General features: G+C 31.7%; 2 protein-coding genes across 2 annotated transcripts in view; one reads left to right on the top strand and one right to left on the bottom strand.

Annotated features, from left to right (window-relative positions):
• Nucleotides 1-10285, bottom strand: part of ccdc178 (coiled-coil domain containing 178) — a 42211-nt gene extending 31926 nt beyond the window's left edge. The window contains exons 1-9 of the mRNA XM_073831130.1: nucleotides 10231-10285; nucleotides 7788-7924; nucleotides 7542-7597; nucleotides 7248-7312; nucleotides 6209-6412; nucleotides 4057-4277; nucleotides 1952-2094; nucleotides 1203-1356; nucleotides 957-1052 (exon numbers count right to left, since the gene is read on the bottom strand). Coding sequence (XP_073687231.1) covers nucleotides 957-1052; nucleotides 1203-1356; nucleotides 1952-2094; nucleotides 4057-4277; nucleotides 6209-6412; nucleotides 7248-7312; nucleotides 7542-7597; nucleotides 7788-7924; nucleotides 10231-10285 — 1131 coding nt within the window. The remainder of the gene's footprint in view (nucleotides 1-956; nucleotides 1053-1202; nucleotides 1357-1951; nucleotides 2095-4056; nucleotides 4278-6208; nucleotides 6413-7247; nucleotides 7313-7541; nucleotides 7598-7787; nucleotides 7925-10230) is intronic.
• A 1069-nt stretch (nucleotides 10286-11354) lies between these two features.
• dtna (dystrobrevin, alpha) overlaps nucleotides 11355-18534 on the top strand; it is a 37332-nt gene continuing 30152 nt past the window's right edge. The window contains exons 1-3 of the mRNA XM_073830611.1: nucleotides 11355-11520; nucleotides 17244-17311; nucleotides 17896-17976. Of these exons, the coding sequence (XP_073686712.1) occupies nucleotides 17245-17311; nucleotides 17896-17976 (148 nt within the window). The 5' untranslated portion in view covers nucleotides 11355-11520; nucleotide 17244. The remainder of the gene's footprint in view (nucleotides 11521-17243; nucleotides 17312-17895; nucleotides 17977-18534) is intronic.

The following is an 18534-nucleotide window of genomic DNA, read 5'->3' as shown; positions in this document are numbered from 1 at the left end:
TTTGACTCTAATATGTCAAAAAATTAAACAAGAATTTTGTATGCAAATTAGCACATTTAAATAAATAATTCCTAATTTGCATATTAAAACTTAACATTTAAGAAAACTTGTAATACAAACAATGTTTGCAATTATCAGTGTAATCAATCAACTGAGTAAGGTGATAACTATTAGTCCTTAAAGACCCATCTCTTTCTTACCTTTTTATAATCTGAAGAACCTTCTTTCGCCACAAAGGACCTTTTGTGAAACAGAAAGGTTCTTCAGATGTTTAAGGTTCTTTATGGAACCATTTAGACAAAAAAGGTTCTTCTATGGCATTGTGAAGCACCTTTATTTTTAAGAGTGTAGTTGTATCTCGGCTAAATATTGTTCTTAACAATCATCAACCCTTGTGACTGGTTTTGTCCAGGGTCACATGGACTTTCCTATAAGTCTTTGTTTGTAGGCTAGATTCAACTATGTTCACATGTTGTGCACAAAATGAAAGGTTAGCTACACACAAAAGATCCTATTTTCCAAACATAAACCTATTTTCAATCCCTTTCATATTTCAACTACAACAGTCATGTGTCAAACATTCATGAAAACTAAAACATCACATAGCACCACCTATAGTCAAACCGAGATTTGTTCTTTTGAAAGTTTCTAAACTTCTTAAACTCTGTTGTGGCAGAACAACACCCGAAATGCACAAAATACAAATTTCAAAAGGAATAAACAAACTGCTAAAGAAACAAGTGAGCGCTCTGCGGCTCATTCACTCAAGCGTTGTGTAATTGTGAAATCAGGGCTTAGACAAAATGGAGGCTCTAAGAGAATAAACACGGCAGATCGGTGTAAGGAATCGTGGGCCTTTCCTGCCCTCCAGAGGACGTGAGGGTTGACATCTCCAGCACGGCACATAATGTCACCTCTGATTTATATCGTCTCGAATAACAGGCTTTTGTACTTACAGATGTTTGGATTTGGTTTTGAAGCCGCAGTGCTTCCTTCTGCTTTATCAGCAATATCTCTTCTTTGTCATCTTTTTGAGCTTTTACTATTCTGACCTAAAAACAGAGTAAGTGAAATTAATATTTAGCACTAATTAACATGTGCTTATGACCGTTATAGTCAGAATATTCCAAAAAATGTACAATGTCTTCATAATATCCTGCCTCTCAAACTGATAGGTGAATGTTTTTTAAATGCACACTGACTTCTTCATTTACGTCTGTTTCCTGCCTCTCAAACTGATGCGTTTCTTTCACCAAGGCTTTGATTTGGCCGCCTCTCAATGTTAGATTTTCTACCGACTCTTTAATTTTTCTTTGAAACGCCTCACACTGTGACTGCAGCTGCTGTAACTCACTCCTGTAAGCAGAGAAAGACAAATCATGTCATTCCCCTGTAGTCCACTTTGCATGTTTATATACCGCTTCATACAGATGGAGGGAAGCAGCTGAATGACATCAGATCCTGTTAAAACACTGTCAGTATTTCAGACATTGTTTAACCTAAAAGAAACTGCATTAGCATTTTCTATTTGTTTTTAATTTATTTATCTGCATAATGTCAATATGTGTTGTTTACAACCAGAGGTTGGATTTATGACAAGTATAATAGACTAAACCTAAAATATATACATCTAAATTATGAACATGTCCCCACAGCTGATTCTAAGCAATGTTTTCCATATGAAATATTAACAAAGATTAAAAAAAATTGTGAAATAAAAGTGTGACGTAAATGTAAATGCCTAAAATATCCTTTAAATGATTATAACTTTATAAAATGATTGATTTTTCATAACATATTTTTAATATTGATATTATAAACTTTTACAAAGTGACGGATTTGAATTCAACTTTTAAAAAAATGGAGAGAACAGCGTTTTAGTGACACCTTCTGTCTGGATTGATACAACACAAATGAATTGAAATGAAAATATATGACAAAAAAGACTCACTGTTTGTCACTCAGATGATTTCTGATTGTTTCCATTTGTTTGTTCATTTCTCCATTTCTAAGGTCTGATCTGAATTCCTCTTTTTTGAACTCCAGCTGAAGACTGTTTAGCTTCTGAGAGATGTTTGAAAACGTCTCGGTGGCCTAGAAAAACATTTGTGATAATGTCTTTATGAATAAATGTAATAGTCAGACAATTTTATCATGGCAACATGGCTTAACAGTAAAAACTGACTTAAAAACATTTCAAATATATTGTATTTTATTATGATAATCAGGGACTTTTTGGCAATTTACAATGCTTTATGGGATGCATATTCAGTGTTGTTATTGTAAACCAAAACTAAAATGATAAAAAAGAGCAGGAAAAAAATTAAATATCAAAATATATATATATAATTATTAGATGAAAAAATGTGGAAAATCTGTATTTATTAGGAAATAAATAAGTTGAAGTACTAAAATTACAAATTAAACAAAATACATTAAAGCTAAATAAAAATATATCAATACAATAAAAAAAGGAAATAATGAAAACACAAAATTACTAAACTTAAAATTTAGTATAAAAAACTAATTATAATGGATAATCAGTGCTGCTACTGTAAACAAAAAAAAAGTAAAAAAAAATATTTTAGTTAACTGAAAGCAGGAATAAAATAAATATCATAATGAATATAAAAATTAGGTGAAAAAATTAGCAAAGTCTGTATTTATTAGGGAATAAATAAGTTGAAGTACTAAAAAACGAAAGCACATAAAATGACTTAAACATCATCATTTTAATTAAAATGAAATTGTCATATAAAAAACTAATTGGGATGGATAATTAGTGTTGTTATTGTAAAGCAAAACTAAAATGATAAAAACAAATTGTTTTAGTTAATTGAAAGCAGGAAAACAATTAAATATCAAAATGAATATTGTATTTATTAGGAAATAAATAAGCTGAATTACTACTTATTTTATTTAAATAATTTTAATAATTTAAAATTTTAATAATTTTAATTAAATTTAAAATTAAAATTTTATATAAAAAAACTAAATGGGATTACTAATCCGTGTTGTTATTGTAAAGCAAAACTAAAATGATTAAAAAAAAATGTTTCAGTTAATTGAAAGCAGGAATAAAATTAAATATCAAAATGAATATAAACATTAGGTGAAAAAATTTGTAAAATCTGTATTTATTAGGAAAAAAATCAGTTGAAGTATTAAAATTAAAACAGAAACAAAAATTTCTAAAAATATATGAATAAAATAAAACATAAAAATAATGATAGCACATAAAATTACTTAAACTTAAAATTTTATTTTAATCATTTTAATTATAATTATAATTTAAATTTAATTAAAAAAATGAATTTGGAAGGATAATTTTTAATTGTAAACCAAAACTAATATAAAAAAATAGTTTTAGTTAACTAAAAGCAGAAACAAAATAAAATATCAAAATGAATATAAATATTTGGTGAACAAAAAATCAGTATTTATATTTATCAGTAAGAAAATAAGTATTTATTAGGAAATAAATCAGTTGAAGTGTAAAAATTAAAACTGAAACGAAAATAAATAAAAAATATATAAATAAAATAAAACATAAAAATACTTAAAATTTTATTTTAATAATTTTAATTATAATTAAAATTAAAATTGAATATAAAAACAAAAATTGGATGGATAATTGTTGTTATTGTAAACCAAAACTAAAATTAAAACTGAAACAAAAATAAATTTGAAAAGCTAAATATAAGTATATTAATAAAATAAAATAAAATAAAATAAAATAAAATAAAGAAAGCACATGAAATTACAAAAATTTAAACTTAAAATTACATTTTAATAATTTTAAATAAAATTAAACTGAAACATTATAAGAACTGATTATTTCCAATTTTAAAATACTTAGGATTAGCACTGTATTGATGAATTCTATGAAAATCCTTGTAACTGGAAAAAACGCAACTCTGAAAAAGTGGGTGGTCACTGTTGCGCTCATTTCTGGACTCTTTTAGTTTGACCTCCATCCCTTCTCCTCTTTGGTTTTGTCTTATTGATTTCAGGTCCTCTAAACAAGCCAACAAACAGGTTTCGCAGTAAACACACCTCGCTTTGTGCTGTTCGGATCTGCTTCATGATTTCACTCTCCAGCTGTAGTCTCTCGTGCACGAGCGGCCCGTGTTTCCTCATAAAATCGATATCCTCCTTCAGACGACGGTTCAGCACCTCCGTGCGGGTCAGCCTGTCTCTCACCTGCGGCAGCTGATCTCTCCTTATTTTCAGTTGCCACGTCAGCTCGGCGATGTCTACGTTGCAGGCTTCACGCTCTGACCGTGCAAATATAAGAGAGATGGATGCGAAAAGTCAGGGATGGGGCAGAAAAGAGATTTTTTTGGTATTTTTAAGACCCATAACATAAGTTCCGTGGCTTTTAGTCCATGTCTGTTAGCCTGAGGTCACCTACATGCTTGTGTTTAAAACATACATGCAATACGGACCAAAATATCTGTTTTTTTGTAGAGTATTTTACCAATTTTGATTCATTAAAGGGTTAATTTACCCAAATATTTTAATTCTGTCATTATTATTTATTTTGTCATTATTAATGATGACAGTAGCCATTGACTTTTATTGTATCTGATTGTAACTGTTTGGTTACCAACATTCTTCAAAATACCTTCTTTTGTGTTCAACCAAAGAAAGAAACTTATACAGGTTTAGAACAACTCAAGGGTGAACTATACATTTAAAATGCTATGTATAATTTAAAAATAACCTAACAGGAATCATACTTTCCTAATTTAATCATTTAATTTACATAATTTAATTGTTATGCCAGAATAAAGCTTATTGGCTTTCAGTATGCTGCCCCAATTTCAGTAGGAAATGTCAACAAGCGTTATTACTGTACTATTTGAGTATTTATTAATCATAGTTAATTAGTTTTAGTAATTTAATTGTGGTTGTTTAGGCATTTTTATTCATTTTTAATAAAATGTCTATTTAGCTTTTATGAATTTTTGTTTCAGTTTTAGTCATTTCAGTTCAAGCAAAAATGTGAAATTTTGGCTCACTGAGGTTTTTCTATTGCATTTCATTGTCCTTAACATTTACTGCATTTCAATGAATATAAATTACTTTATACACTGCCAGTCAAAAGTTTTTGAACTGCAAGTTTTTTAATGCTTTTTTAAAGAAGTATTTTCTGCTTATCCAGCCTGCTTATTTATTTGATCTAAAGTACAGCAAAAACTGTAAAGTAACTATTTAAAATAACTGTTTTCTATTTAAATATATTTTAAAATGTAATTTATTCCTGTGAACAAAGCTACATTTATAGCATCATTACTCCAGTCTGCAGTGTCACATGATTCTCCAGAAATCAGTCTAATATGCTGATTTGCTGTTCAAAAAACATTTATTATTATTATGATTATCTCTATTTAAAACAGTTTTCAATTTTTTTTCAGGATTCTTTGATGAATAGAACGAACCAAAGATCAGCATTTATCTGAAATGAAAAGCTTTTGTAACATTATACACTACATCAGTCAAAAGCTTGGAGTCAGTATGATTTTTTTCCTTTTTTTTGGGAAAGAAATTATAGAAGTTAATACTTTTATTTAGCAAGGATGCTTTAAATTGATCAAAAGTGATTTGTATACATTTATAGTGTTACAAAAGATTTCTATTTCAGATAGATGCTGTTCTTCTAAACTTTCTATTCATCAAAGAAACCTGAAAAAAATTTACTCAGCTGTTTTCAACATAATATTAATACATGTTTTTTGAGCAGCAAATCAAAATATTTGTTTTATTTCTGAAGGATCATTTGACTGGAGTAATGATGCTAAAAATTCAGCTTTGAAATCCGAGAAATAAATTACATTTTTAAATATATTCAAATAGAAAACAGTTATTTTAAATAGCAAAAATATGATTTTTTTTGTACGGTTTTTGCTGTACTTTGGATATCAAATGAGTGCAGGCTTGGTGAGCAAAAGAGAATTCTTTAAAAAAAAAACATTTAAAATCTTACTGTTCAAAAACTGGTAATGTATTTGGATTATATTTTTCCATTTTTGTGTGTTTTTGATTACCTTGCTGAATATTTTGCATTGTACATTGTAACAGAATAGAATAGAATAGATTAAAATAGACTCTTTATAGCCACATTAATGAGCCTAAAGTAAAATGTTAGAGCTGAAGAAACTTTTTTAAACATAAATTGCATGTCATAATCGATATCCGGTCTGACCTTTCTGCATTTCTACAGGAAACTCATTCTGCTTCCAAAGACGGAGACAGTCCAATTTCTCTGATAGTTTCTTTCTTTTTTCCTTTTCTTCCTGTAGAGCCTTCTCTGCATCTCTCCGGTCCAACTCAAGACGCTCAATCAAACTCATCACCTCCATCAGAACGTCTGCAGTCTCCGTCCAGAAAGACATCAACACTCCACTGTCTATTTACAAATGAAAAAAATATTATGATATAATTGTTGTCTAAAACTAAAACTATTAACATTTTTTGTTAATTGAAATAGAGATGGATTAAAATGAAATACAGATATTAGATGTAATAAGCTGAAGTACGAAAATTAATCAAATTAAAGCCTAAATAATAATAAATGAAAGCTAAAAAGAAATCAAAAACTAATAGAAAGCACAGCAAAATTGCTAAAATTAAAATGAAAACTGAAAATATTTACATTTTAATATTAATAAATATTATATACATTTAAAAGAGTTAAGTACTGAAGAATGCTTAGTGAAACAGGTTTGTTCAAATCCAACACTGTGCAATATATATATATATATATATATATATGTGACCCTGGACCACAAAACCAGTCATAAGGTTAAATTTGACAAAACTGAGATTTATACATCATATGAAAGCTCAATAAATAAGCTTTCTATTGATGTATGGTTTGTTAGGATAGGACAATATTTGACTGAGATACATCTATTTGAAATCAGAAATCTGAGGATGCAAAAAAATCAAAAAGACTGAGAAAATCACCTTTAAAGTTGTCCAAATTAGGTTCTTAACAATGCATTTTACAAATCAAAAATTACATTTTGATATGTTTACAGTAGGAATTTTACAAAAAATCTTCATGGAACATGAACTTTACTTAATTTCTTAATGATTTTTGGCATAAAAGAAAAATCAAAAATTTTGACCCATGCAATGTATTTTTGGCTATTGCTACAAATATACCCCAGCGACTTAAGACTGGTTTTGTGGTCCAGGGTCACATATATATATATTATAACCAAAGACTCAAACAGTACCTTGTGCACAAAGCCCCATGCCTTCAACACACAGCTCTGCATTTTTGCCATCAGCAGAAGCACATCTAAAACACAAAGGCAAAATATGTTATTTAATCTGCAAGTTTTTTTATAATATTAATAAATTAAACTATTAATTAGATTTCAATTATTAACTGATGATATGTTGTAGCCCACATACTATATAACAGGTATAAGCTCATACAGACTGCTGACCATACATGCTATCTTACTGGAAATAAGGTTACAATTGATGTATGTGATGTGGAAAATCTATAATGCTTTATGGCTCACTTCCAAATGATACTGTGCTTGTTTTCATGTGCAGTTTCATGCTGAGCATTATCACCCTAGAAGAGAGGAGACATTCATTATTCATTCATTATGTAATATGAGAGCTAAGAAAATAACATGCGATTCAAGCCATATAACTGTGGGCTCAATCTGGGTTTGATCTGTGTGCTGCTGGTTTTGAGTATTGGACAATGATGGTCTAAAATAATACAATCCATCTTAAGGTTTTGTTTGATTCTACAGTACCTGTTGGCCCCAGTTTTCCAGTTTGGACATCAGTTCCTGGATGTGAGATACTGCTTTGTTCACACATGGTGCTGGGGTGTTAACCAGAGCACAACTGCGACGCCTGCTGGAGGTAGCACTCTCTCCCTGCTCTGAAACTCACATTGAATCATATACACTCGAATCTTAAAGAAATAGTTCACCCCAAAGAATGAAAAGTTGCTTAAAATTTACTTATCCTTAGGCCATTCAAGATATAGATGAGTTTGTTCCTTCATCAGAAATTTAGCATTATGACACTTGCTCACCAAAGGATCCTCTGCAGTGAATGGGTGCCGTCGGAATGAGAGTCCAAAAGGAAGAATAACGTGCAGTAAACAGTAAAACTGTTTGCATTACAACCCAGTGTGCTCATAATTAAGATTATACATTAAAATGATATGCTAAGATACACCAATCTGCAGTATCAAGCAGCAAACAAGTTGTTTTGTACTGCTAAAAATAGTTAGAAGCAATGACATCGGAAGCCAGAATGATTACAAGTTTACAAATGGCTGCACAATAAACAATAAAGCATCCTAAAAGACAACCAAGAAATGTCCTAATGCATATTTCTATGCTTTTTTTGAACAATTAATCTATGCACATTATTCTAAATGAAAAAGAATATTAATAAACAGAAAATGTTCTCACTCTCATGCCATCCAAGATGTAAATGAGTTTGTTTCTTCATCAGAACATTAGGACTCACCAATGAATCCTCTGCAGTGAATGGGTGCCATCAGAATGAGAGTTCAAACAGCAGATAAAAACATCACAATAATCCACAAGTAAAAAACTCTATCCTCCTTTGTTCTCTCACATTAAATCCACCCACATATCCACTATTTCAGACTGTTTTGGCTTGTAAATGTTGTTTCATCTGTGCATATTTTTCACCTGATTCAATCGACTTTTTTTTTTATTGGAGAAAGCAAAATGATGAACAAACATGCAGCTTTTGGCTTCAAGACATTAATTGATGGACTGGAGTGGTGTGGATTACTTATGGACTACAGCTGTTTGGACTCATATTTTGACGGCACCCATTCACTGCAGAGGATTCGTTGGTGAGTCCTAATGTTTTAATGAAGAAAAAACTTATTTACATCTTGGATGGCATGAGGGTGAGTGCATTTTCTCTTTATTAATATATAGATTTTTTTCATTTATAATAATGTGCATGGATTAATTGTTCAAAATAAGCCCAGAAACATGTATTAAGACATTTCTTGTTGTCTTTTAGGATGCTTTATAGTTTATTGTGTGGCCATTTGTAAATTGAATCATTCTGGCTTCTGGTGTCATTGCTTCTAACTATTTTTAGCAGTACAAAACAACTCATTTTGCAGCTTGATACTGCAAATTGGTGTATCTTAGCATATTATTTTAATGTATAATCTTAATTATGAACACACTGGGTTGTAGTGCAAACTGTTTTACTGTTTACTGGATGTTATTCTTCTGATCACAGAGATCACAAAGATCTCACATACTGAAACCTTAAAGAAATAGTTCACCCCAAAAAATAGCTTAAAATTTGGGTTAAAAATGTACTCATCCTCAGGCCAGTCAAGATGTAGATCAGTTTGTTTTTTCATCAAAAGAGATTCTGAGAAATGTAGCATTATGACATTTGCTTATCAATGGATGTGAATGGGTGCCGTCAGAATGAGAGTCCAAACTGCTGATAAAAACATCACAATAATCCAAGTAAAAAACTTGATGCTCTTTTGTTCTCTCATATCAAAATCCACCCACCAGGAGAAAGCAAAATTATAAACAAACATGCAGCTTTCGTCTTCGCAAGACTTTCTTTACTTGTGAAATATTGTGTGGTGTTTTCATCAACTCTTTGGACTCTCATTCTGTCGGCACCCATTCACTGCAGAGGATCCATTGGTGAGCAAGTCCTAATGCAAAATTTCTCTAAATCTGTTTTGATGAAGAAACAAACTTATTTGCATCATGGATGGCATGAGAGTAAGTAAATGTCCTCTTTATTAATTTTATTTTTTCGTTTAGAATAATGTGCATGGATTAATTGTTCAAAATAAGTCCAGAAACATGCATTAAGACAATTCTTGTTGTCTTTTAGATGCTTTATTGTTTATCGTTGAACTCAACTTTGTTGAATTCATTGTAACTATCAATATTTTGCGGCCATTTGTAAATTTAACGGTTATGGCTTCCGGTGCTATTTTTAGCTGTACAAAACTCATTTTGCTGCTTGATATTGCAAACTGCTGTGTCTTACCATATTGTTTTAATGTATTGCCTTAATTATGAACACACTGGGTTGTAGTGCAAACAGTTTTACAATTTACTGCACTTTGTTATTCTCATTATATAGCGGCTAATGAACCGGAAGTCTCGCACATTCACAGGAAACGGCCAAATATTGATAAACAATATTGCACTTTACCTTGTAAGAATGCTCCTTCACTTGAAGGGAACTTGAGTAACTTTATGTCAGGCATCTCTCAAAAAAATCTGAAAATCAGATCAAAAACCGAACTAAAATCCATCACTATGTCTATGATACTTTGATTTGTTATTTTTTAAAACGACTTTTATATGGTTAACACTCGCTTTATACAGAATGATTATACATCGGTGTATGTTGTTTTGTCATTGACATTAATCAGAACAGCTCTTTAACTACCTTCTGCACAAAATAAACACCGTTATCATGAGTTAATTAGTAATGAAGGCAGGTTAAACAAGGTTAATAGTCGCAAGCATCAGCTGACTACAGCAACACAACAGGTTTGACTGTGATTCACGCTCTCAGTACTTACATTTTTCCCTGCTAAAGCGTAGAATGTGGAGCCATGAATGATATTTATTTTATTTTTGACCCATCAAGCGCGATATGATAAATGTTGACACATATCTCGGCATTGTGTCACGTCGCGGCCTGTTTCATACTTTGTTTTCAGCCCCCCGCTTTCACCGTGCGCGCGCCGTTACTAGGCAACAGAGAGGCCTTCATTCACCGCACTGACACAATAGACAAAACTGAGAAAGTGAAAAAAGCCTTTCAGGGTTGTGAAGGTTTTGATGTTGAATGGCGAATACAATCACGTATTAAGTTTATTCCGAGTCTGGGTGATGAAAACTTTTAGGACCATTGTGAAAACAAAAGAAAGCGAAAAAACTAAAATATTTATTTGTTAAATAATTATTTAGCTGATTTAATCAAACATTGTATATTTTTTTAATTAAAAAAAAAAAAACTATATAGATATATAAAAAAATATAATTATATATATATATATATATATATATATATATATATATATATATATAATAGCCTACATAAAAAATTGTCAAACAAATAAATTATTAATAACATTTTGCCACATCAAACATTGCTTAAAATTGATGACATATAATACAAAAAAAAACCTTTTTCACCCTCTTTAATATTATTAACATTTATTAATATTTCCGCAGAGCACCAACGGCTGGGTTGAGTGGAGAGATTCCGCATTACGTCATCGCGAGAGGCGCATTACGTCACACCAAAGCAAATGAGAAGCGGAGGTCTGAGATCCGCGGCGCTCTCTGCGAGTCTAATGCGAACGAAAACAGACTTTTGTATTCAAACGCAGAAATTGTCGTCGATAAAGTGCGTCGTTTTAGCGCAGATGGGCTTCAGCGAACGCAGAGGAGCTGAATTGAAACCCGTTTTGGCGATGACAGGCATTTGGTGAGTAGCAAGTGCACAGAGCTCCAGACGCCTCTCATAGAGCTTCATTGTGAACGATCCACAGTCTACTACTACTAAAACAGGCATGATGCAGATATGCAAGTATGATATTAATAGTGTGTTTCTGAAACATCATGTCTTAAATAATTGGCTGTAGTGCCAGAACTATGATATCTAACCTTATTAATTTTAAAAATATGAGTACTTATGAATTCTGCTTATTTTTGCATGCATAATCTGTTTATACAATAACATGCATTTGGTTGAGGATTTAAAAACGCAGTGAATGTGTATTGGTTTGCTGTTGTGTCTCAGTAAATACCTATCTTGCAAATTGCCTTTACATTGTAAACATAAACACTGTTTCCATTTGCATACTTTGAATAGTAAGACATTTGGAAAATAGGTAATATTAGAGTCTGCATGCACAGAAAGTCTGTCTGTCTGTTCATAAAAGTTTTTTCTTTATTTGCTGTGCCATACAGTGCGATGGTTAGTGCATCATTATTTTAATTAATCTAATCAGATGCATAAAACAAATGGAGATGAATGAGAAGACAACATTAGAAAGACTTCTGTGTAAACAGCTACATGTAAATCACAGTCTGAATGGCCTGTGAGACTTTACCCAGAGTTCTGTGCTGCTTCATGGCGGTACCATGACAATCAGAGTAGCATACGGGCAGTTACTGTGTCTGATTGGTGGAAAAAGCAGTTAGCTTGAGTAATGGTTCACTTTGCTGCGGATAGAGTTCTCATGGAATCCAATTCACAGCTTTCACAGCAACCTGAGACAGGACTAATGAGATCTCTTTTCATTCAGATATTAAAATGTATTGATGTTTCGATCAACGTATGGAATTAATGCACAAATAATGTCAAAACTGTAAATTAATATATATAGTAACTTTTTTATTGTTGCATATATGATAGGGGTTGACCGATTATCGGCACTGATGTTAAGTATTTTTACACCAACGTGCATATCGATTTAAAATATCTATTTTTGGTCCACTTGATCTGTAAAAATGGGTATCAGCATCAGCCCTGAAAAACATGTATTGGTTGACCTCTAATATATATATATCGGCCTAGTTGATTATTGGTGCCGATATTAAACATTTTTATGGTTTTCAGTATTTGTTTAGAACCGATTTGATGATAAAATTAAACGCATTTAAGGGAAGTTTTTGTCAGCGCCCTTGTGATTTTTAATTTTGACATTAATTTAATTTTTACACTTGACATATATATCGGTTCAAATGATCAGTTTTCGGACTACTTGATCTGTAAAATTAGTATCAGCATCGGCTCTGAAAAACACATGTAAGTCGATCTCTAATATATATTGGCCTTGTCGATTATCTGTGACGATATTAAACATTTTTATTGTTATTTTTTACATTTTTACACCAGACATAGATATGGGTTTAAAATATCAGTTATCAGACTACTAGATCTGTAAAAATATGTATCAACACTGGCCTTAAAAAATGTGCATTGGTCAACCTCTAATAGATATGTATCAGCCTGTTTGATTATTTGAGCCGATATTAAACATTTTTATAGTTATCGGTATGTATATTTTTTAAAACCAGTTTGCCGATAAAATAATTAAAAGGCATTTAAAGGAAGTTTTTGTCAGAGCCCTTGTTATGCTTAATTTGACATTATTTTCATTTTTACACCAGACATATATATCGGTTCAAATGATCAGTTATCGGACTACTTGATCTGTAAAATTAGAATCAGCATCAGCTCTGAAAAACACATATAAGTCGATATCTAATATATATTGGCCTTGTCGATTATCTGTGACGATATTAAACATTTTTATTGTTATTTTTTACATTTTTACACCAGACATATATATGGGTTTAAAATATCAGTTATCAGCCTACTAGATCTGTAAAAATATGTATCAACACTTGGCTTAAAAGATGTGTATTGGTCAACCTCTAATAGATATGTATGAGCATTTGAGCCGATATTAAACATTTTTATAGTTATAAAAATTTGTGGATAAAATAATCAAAAAGCATTTAAAGAACATCTTTTGTCAGAGCCCTTGTTATTCTTTATTTTGACATTAATTCATTAAATTTTTTACACCAGACATATCGGTTCAAAATATCAGTTATCACCCTGGTTATGGTTATCGGTATTGTTCTTTTTTAAAACCAATTTGCCGCTAAAATAATTGAAAAGCATTTAAAGAAAGTTTTTGTCAGAGCCCTTGTTTTTTCTTAATTAAAATTTGTAAACCAGAAATATATATATATCGGTTTAAATTATTGGTTATCAGTCTACTTGAACTGTAATAATCGGTATCAGCATCGGCCCTAAAAAACATATATCAGTTGACCTCTAATATACATATAGGCCTTGTCGATTATCGTTGACGATATTAAACATTTTTATGGTTATCGGTATCGGTAATTTTCAAAACCGATTTGCTGATAATTTAAAAGCATTTAAAAAAAATTAGTCAGAGCCCTTGTTGTTCTTAATTTTGACATTCATTTTTACACCAGACATATATTGGTTCAAAATATTGGTTATCAGTCTACTTGATCTGTAATAAATGGAATTGGCACTAAAAAAACACATATTGTTGACCTCTAATATATATATCGTCCTGGTGCTGATGTTATTTTATGGTTATCAGTATTGGTTATTTTTAAAACTGATTTGCTGATAAAAATAATTTGAAAACATTTACAGAAAGTGTTTGTTAGAACCCTTGTTATTCTTAATTTTGACATAAAATTTCATTTTTACACTAGACACAATCAATATCAGCATTGGCCCTGAAAAACACATTTTGGTCGACCTGTAATATAACATTAACAAATAAATTATGCCTACATTAATGTCAGCTTCATCTGTTATCTAGCAATGTCGTTTCACAAATAGATGCATTATGTGGTTTAGGAAAAATGCAATAGCATTAGCTGCTATCAGTTACTCCCACAGACGGTTTAATGCGAGTAATCCAGTGCTAATTACTCGGTGAAGATTCTCCGAACAGCTGCTTTATGTAGAACATGACTTTGTCCTCCAGGTCAGATCTGTGCGTCTTATGTGCCAGCCGACTTCAAGGGCGAGGCAAATCAAAAAGCACAATTTCATGTTTTTCATTCGACCTGCCGTACTAAATAAATCACCCACAGAGAGTGACAAAAACTGGAGTCGGGCTCAAAATGCCTGGATGCCACCGACTGTCCAAAAGGATATTTATAGGCCTGGAGATCCCAGAGCCACAATAAAAAGAGAAAGAGAGAGAGAGAAAAAGATTAGAAGACAGACTCTGTGAAATATGGGATCTCTCTAGAAATGTCCCATTAGAGGGCTTGAATTACAGTCCTCTCTAGCGAACCATTCTTGCGTGGCCTCATCATTTTGCCTAATAATTTCACACAGAGTCTTTAAACTGCAAACAACTCCACGGCCTTTCAAACAGGATCGGGCCTAGGTTTAGGAGACGGTACAAGCTTGCAACCAGATCTGAACCAGCCGTCTAAGCCCAACAAGAATGTGAGTCTCGCTCATTTGAAGTTAAAGATAGAGTCGACACATGCTGGATCCTGACGGGTTCTTATTTCAGTCGGCTGCCAAGAACTCTATGGGCTGCTTTTGTTGTGTTTCATGCTGACTGAAAGCATTATTAAAAGTTGTGGATTCGCTGTGGTCGCTCGTAAATAAGCAAGAAGAGGACCATGGTGCTTTCAGAAGGGTACCTGCTTTGGATTTTTTTATAGCAGTAGTTTGTTTATATCTCTTTCATTTGGTTTAACATGATAGATGCGGTGTTGAAACGCTGAACCAAAACACTAAATTACGCTTAATTATGCTGTGGCAGCTTGTTTATCTCTGATGTGAGTTCAATAGGGTAGATTACTGTCACATTACTGATGGATTCATTTTTTTGCGGTGCATTCTGGATATTTTTCACATCCGCAGGTGAATTTGATATCGATGGCTGGATGTGTAGCGCTTTGTCCCCTTGTTGTGCTGAACTCTTGGATCTCCGGGATCGTGATTGAACATTCCTTAAAGTTAATTGAGCATTATAAGCTTTGTGAAGGAGGGAGTTTAACTTCTCTAGTAGATCAACTTCACGTTTCTCTTATGGTTTAATCCAGGTGCTGTTTTGAAGAGGAGGGGAAATCTTATTTTAAAGTTTCCTCAGAGCAAATTCAAAGCTATTTTTGACAGTTTTCATAATTCTTAGTGCATGTCATTTACGTTTATGATGGTAAAAAACTATTTACTAAGACATTGGATACATATCTACAACTTTTTACCTTACAAAACAGTTTTTGTGGTTGTATATACAGTATATACACTACTGTTCAATCATTAAGGGTTAGTATTTTTTTTTTTTTAAGAAATTCATACTTTTATTCAGCAAGGATGCAATAAATTGATCAAAGGTGACAGTAGTGACATTTATAATGTTTATATTTAAAGAATCCTGGGGGAAAAAATTGGTTTTCGCAAATGGATTAAGATGCATGAGCAACAAATCAGCATATTAGAATGATTTATGAAGGAAAATACAAAACAGTTATTTTACATTATAATAATATTTCGCAATATTACTGTTTTTACTGTATTTTTGGATCAAAAAAGCAGTCTTGGTGAGCATAAGAGACTTGTTTTGTAAACATTGAAAATACCGGTATTATTGGAATGCATTTGACAAAAAAACACTATTTCAGTCTTTCTGCTTCAAAATCTCACATGTTAGCAATTTCTGAGTGAAAATTGTTTTTATGCCCTTTTTCCAGTGTATGATGCTTTTTATATGTACTATCATTCTGAATGACTGCTCTATTCATCATATACATATTTACATTAAGTATTTCAAAGTATTTTAAGGAATTACCATTGTACCATGACCAAAAACTTGGTAAAGCCATGGTACTTTTTTTGGGACTGTTATTATTAGAGAATCATTTTGGCAGGATATTTGTTGTACTAGACAACACAGCTGTTGTTTCTTCAGTAAAATAAGACAGTATTGTACTAAATGTCACGAGACAGTTATCTTTTAAATGTTATTTTTAATCAAGGTCACAAGTGGAGTCCAAAACCTCTGTTACTGTCTGTAATGTGAATCATAACAAAAGGTCTCTGTGGAAGAAGAAAGGGAGATGAACACATGAAATACATTAACGAATGTGTCTTTTTATATTAAGACAGTGGTAAATGCAATGCTAAATACAGTACAAATAATGAAATGCAACTAGCAATATATAGTGTATAGTTAGGAAAACAAAGTAAATAGTCTTGTCAACTTTTAAAAGGGAGGATAAATGCTTCCCATATCTATTGTTGTTGACGTCAAAGGTCATGTGTTCAATCAAACCCATTTCGTTGCAAACTCATCTGTCATTTGTTAGAAGCAAATCAAATTAGGAATATGCGGACACTGAGACACTGAATAGTTTGTGTATTTTGGTGTGTATTTTAGTTTTATTTTAAGAACTGCATCAGGCTTATAAAATTAGTGATGGATTAACAGCTGAAAACTTTGGAGAATGTTGTAATGCATTATAGATAGATAAGTTGTTTTACCCATAGTAATAGCTAATTAACTTTGTGCAGATCTGAAGACTAATTCCTCTAAAGGTCTATTTGCAGCCCAGTTTGCCTTCACAGCTGTGGGACGCCTGTCACACTGTCCTTTTGTTTTCTCTGTGTGTGATGTTTCGCAGAATGATTGAAGAGTCAGGCCGCAACCGCAGCGCCATGGCAGACAGAAGACAACTGTTTGCTGAAATGCGTATGTATTTCTTTGTTTTACTCTATACTTAAGCTATGATAATGTTAGGCATTATCAATAAACAAAATATTTTTTTTCTAAATTAATAATCATATTTCTTGAGCAGGAATTTATCATATTAGAATGATTTCTGAAGGATCATGTGACACTGAAGAGTGGAGCAATGATGCTGAAAATGCAGCTTTGATCACAGGAATAAATTACTTTTTAAAAATGTATTCAGATAGAAAACAGTTATTTTAAATTATAATAATATTTCACAATATTACAGTTTTTACTGTAGTTTTGATCACTCTTACCAAGTGTAGTAGATTTTGCTGTTGAGAAAAAAACATTTTAAGCCAGCCATTTTAAGGTGGTTAGCTAATCTTCCAACCTATCAAATGTTGTTTTGTATGGTCTATGGTTATTGGTATATTTTGCTGGTTTTAGAGAGGTTTTGGACTCTTGACCACTGGCTGACGTCAACTAAACACCAGCTTGACCAGACTGGGAGACCAGCTGGACCATCTTAAATCTTAGGCTGATTTAAGCTGTTTGTTTTGGCATGTATGTTATTTAGATGTGATGTTTTCTTCTCACAGGTGCACTAGATCTGGACTCTATCAGATTGTCCACATATAGGACAGCATGCAAGCTGAGATTCATTCAGAAGAGGTGCAATTGTGAGTATTTTGTATTAAGTAATTGCGGGTGTTTAATACCAACATTTTACATTATTTTGTTTAGTATTTACTAGGCGTGTAACAATATCAAAATCTCACAATACGATATGAAGTCTATTGAAGATATTAAAAAAAGGCTTTGGAAAAAAATAAAATTTTGAATTTTTTTAAATATAATTTTTCTATCTAATGCACTCGGAGAGTTCAAAATTAAAAGCTCCAACCCATGTTTTTAACTAGGGCTGCACGATTTGGAGAAAAAAATCTAATTGCGATTTTTCTGATCAAAATTGCGATTTGCGATTTAAAATGCGATTTATTACTATTTCATAAAAGAGCTACAGGTTTGATATGGTGGTTTTAACAGCACCAAAGAAAGACCAAGCATAATCACAAAGTATGCTACACTGTTCTACTGTTTATTTAAAACCTCTTAAACATTGTTGCCTTTTTTAAAATAAAGTTGTCAGTTATCATGACAAATTAAGAAAATAGCTACAGTATCTTAAATAAAATTAAATTAACAATTAAAATTATATAATACAATATTATTAAAAT

This window comes from Garra rufa, chromosome 24 (assembly GCF_049309525.1).
Source record: "Garra rufa chromosome 24, GarRuf1.0, whole genome shotgun sequence".
NCBI classification, from domain to species: Eukaryota; Metazoa; Chordata; class Actinopteri; order Cypriniformes; family Cyprinidae; genus Garra; species Garra rufa.
Note: the sequence above shows the minus strand (reverse complement) of the source record. Positions and strands in the feature narration are given on the sequence as shown.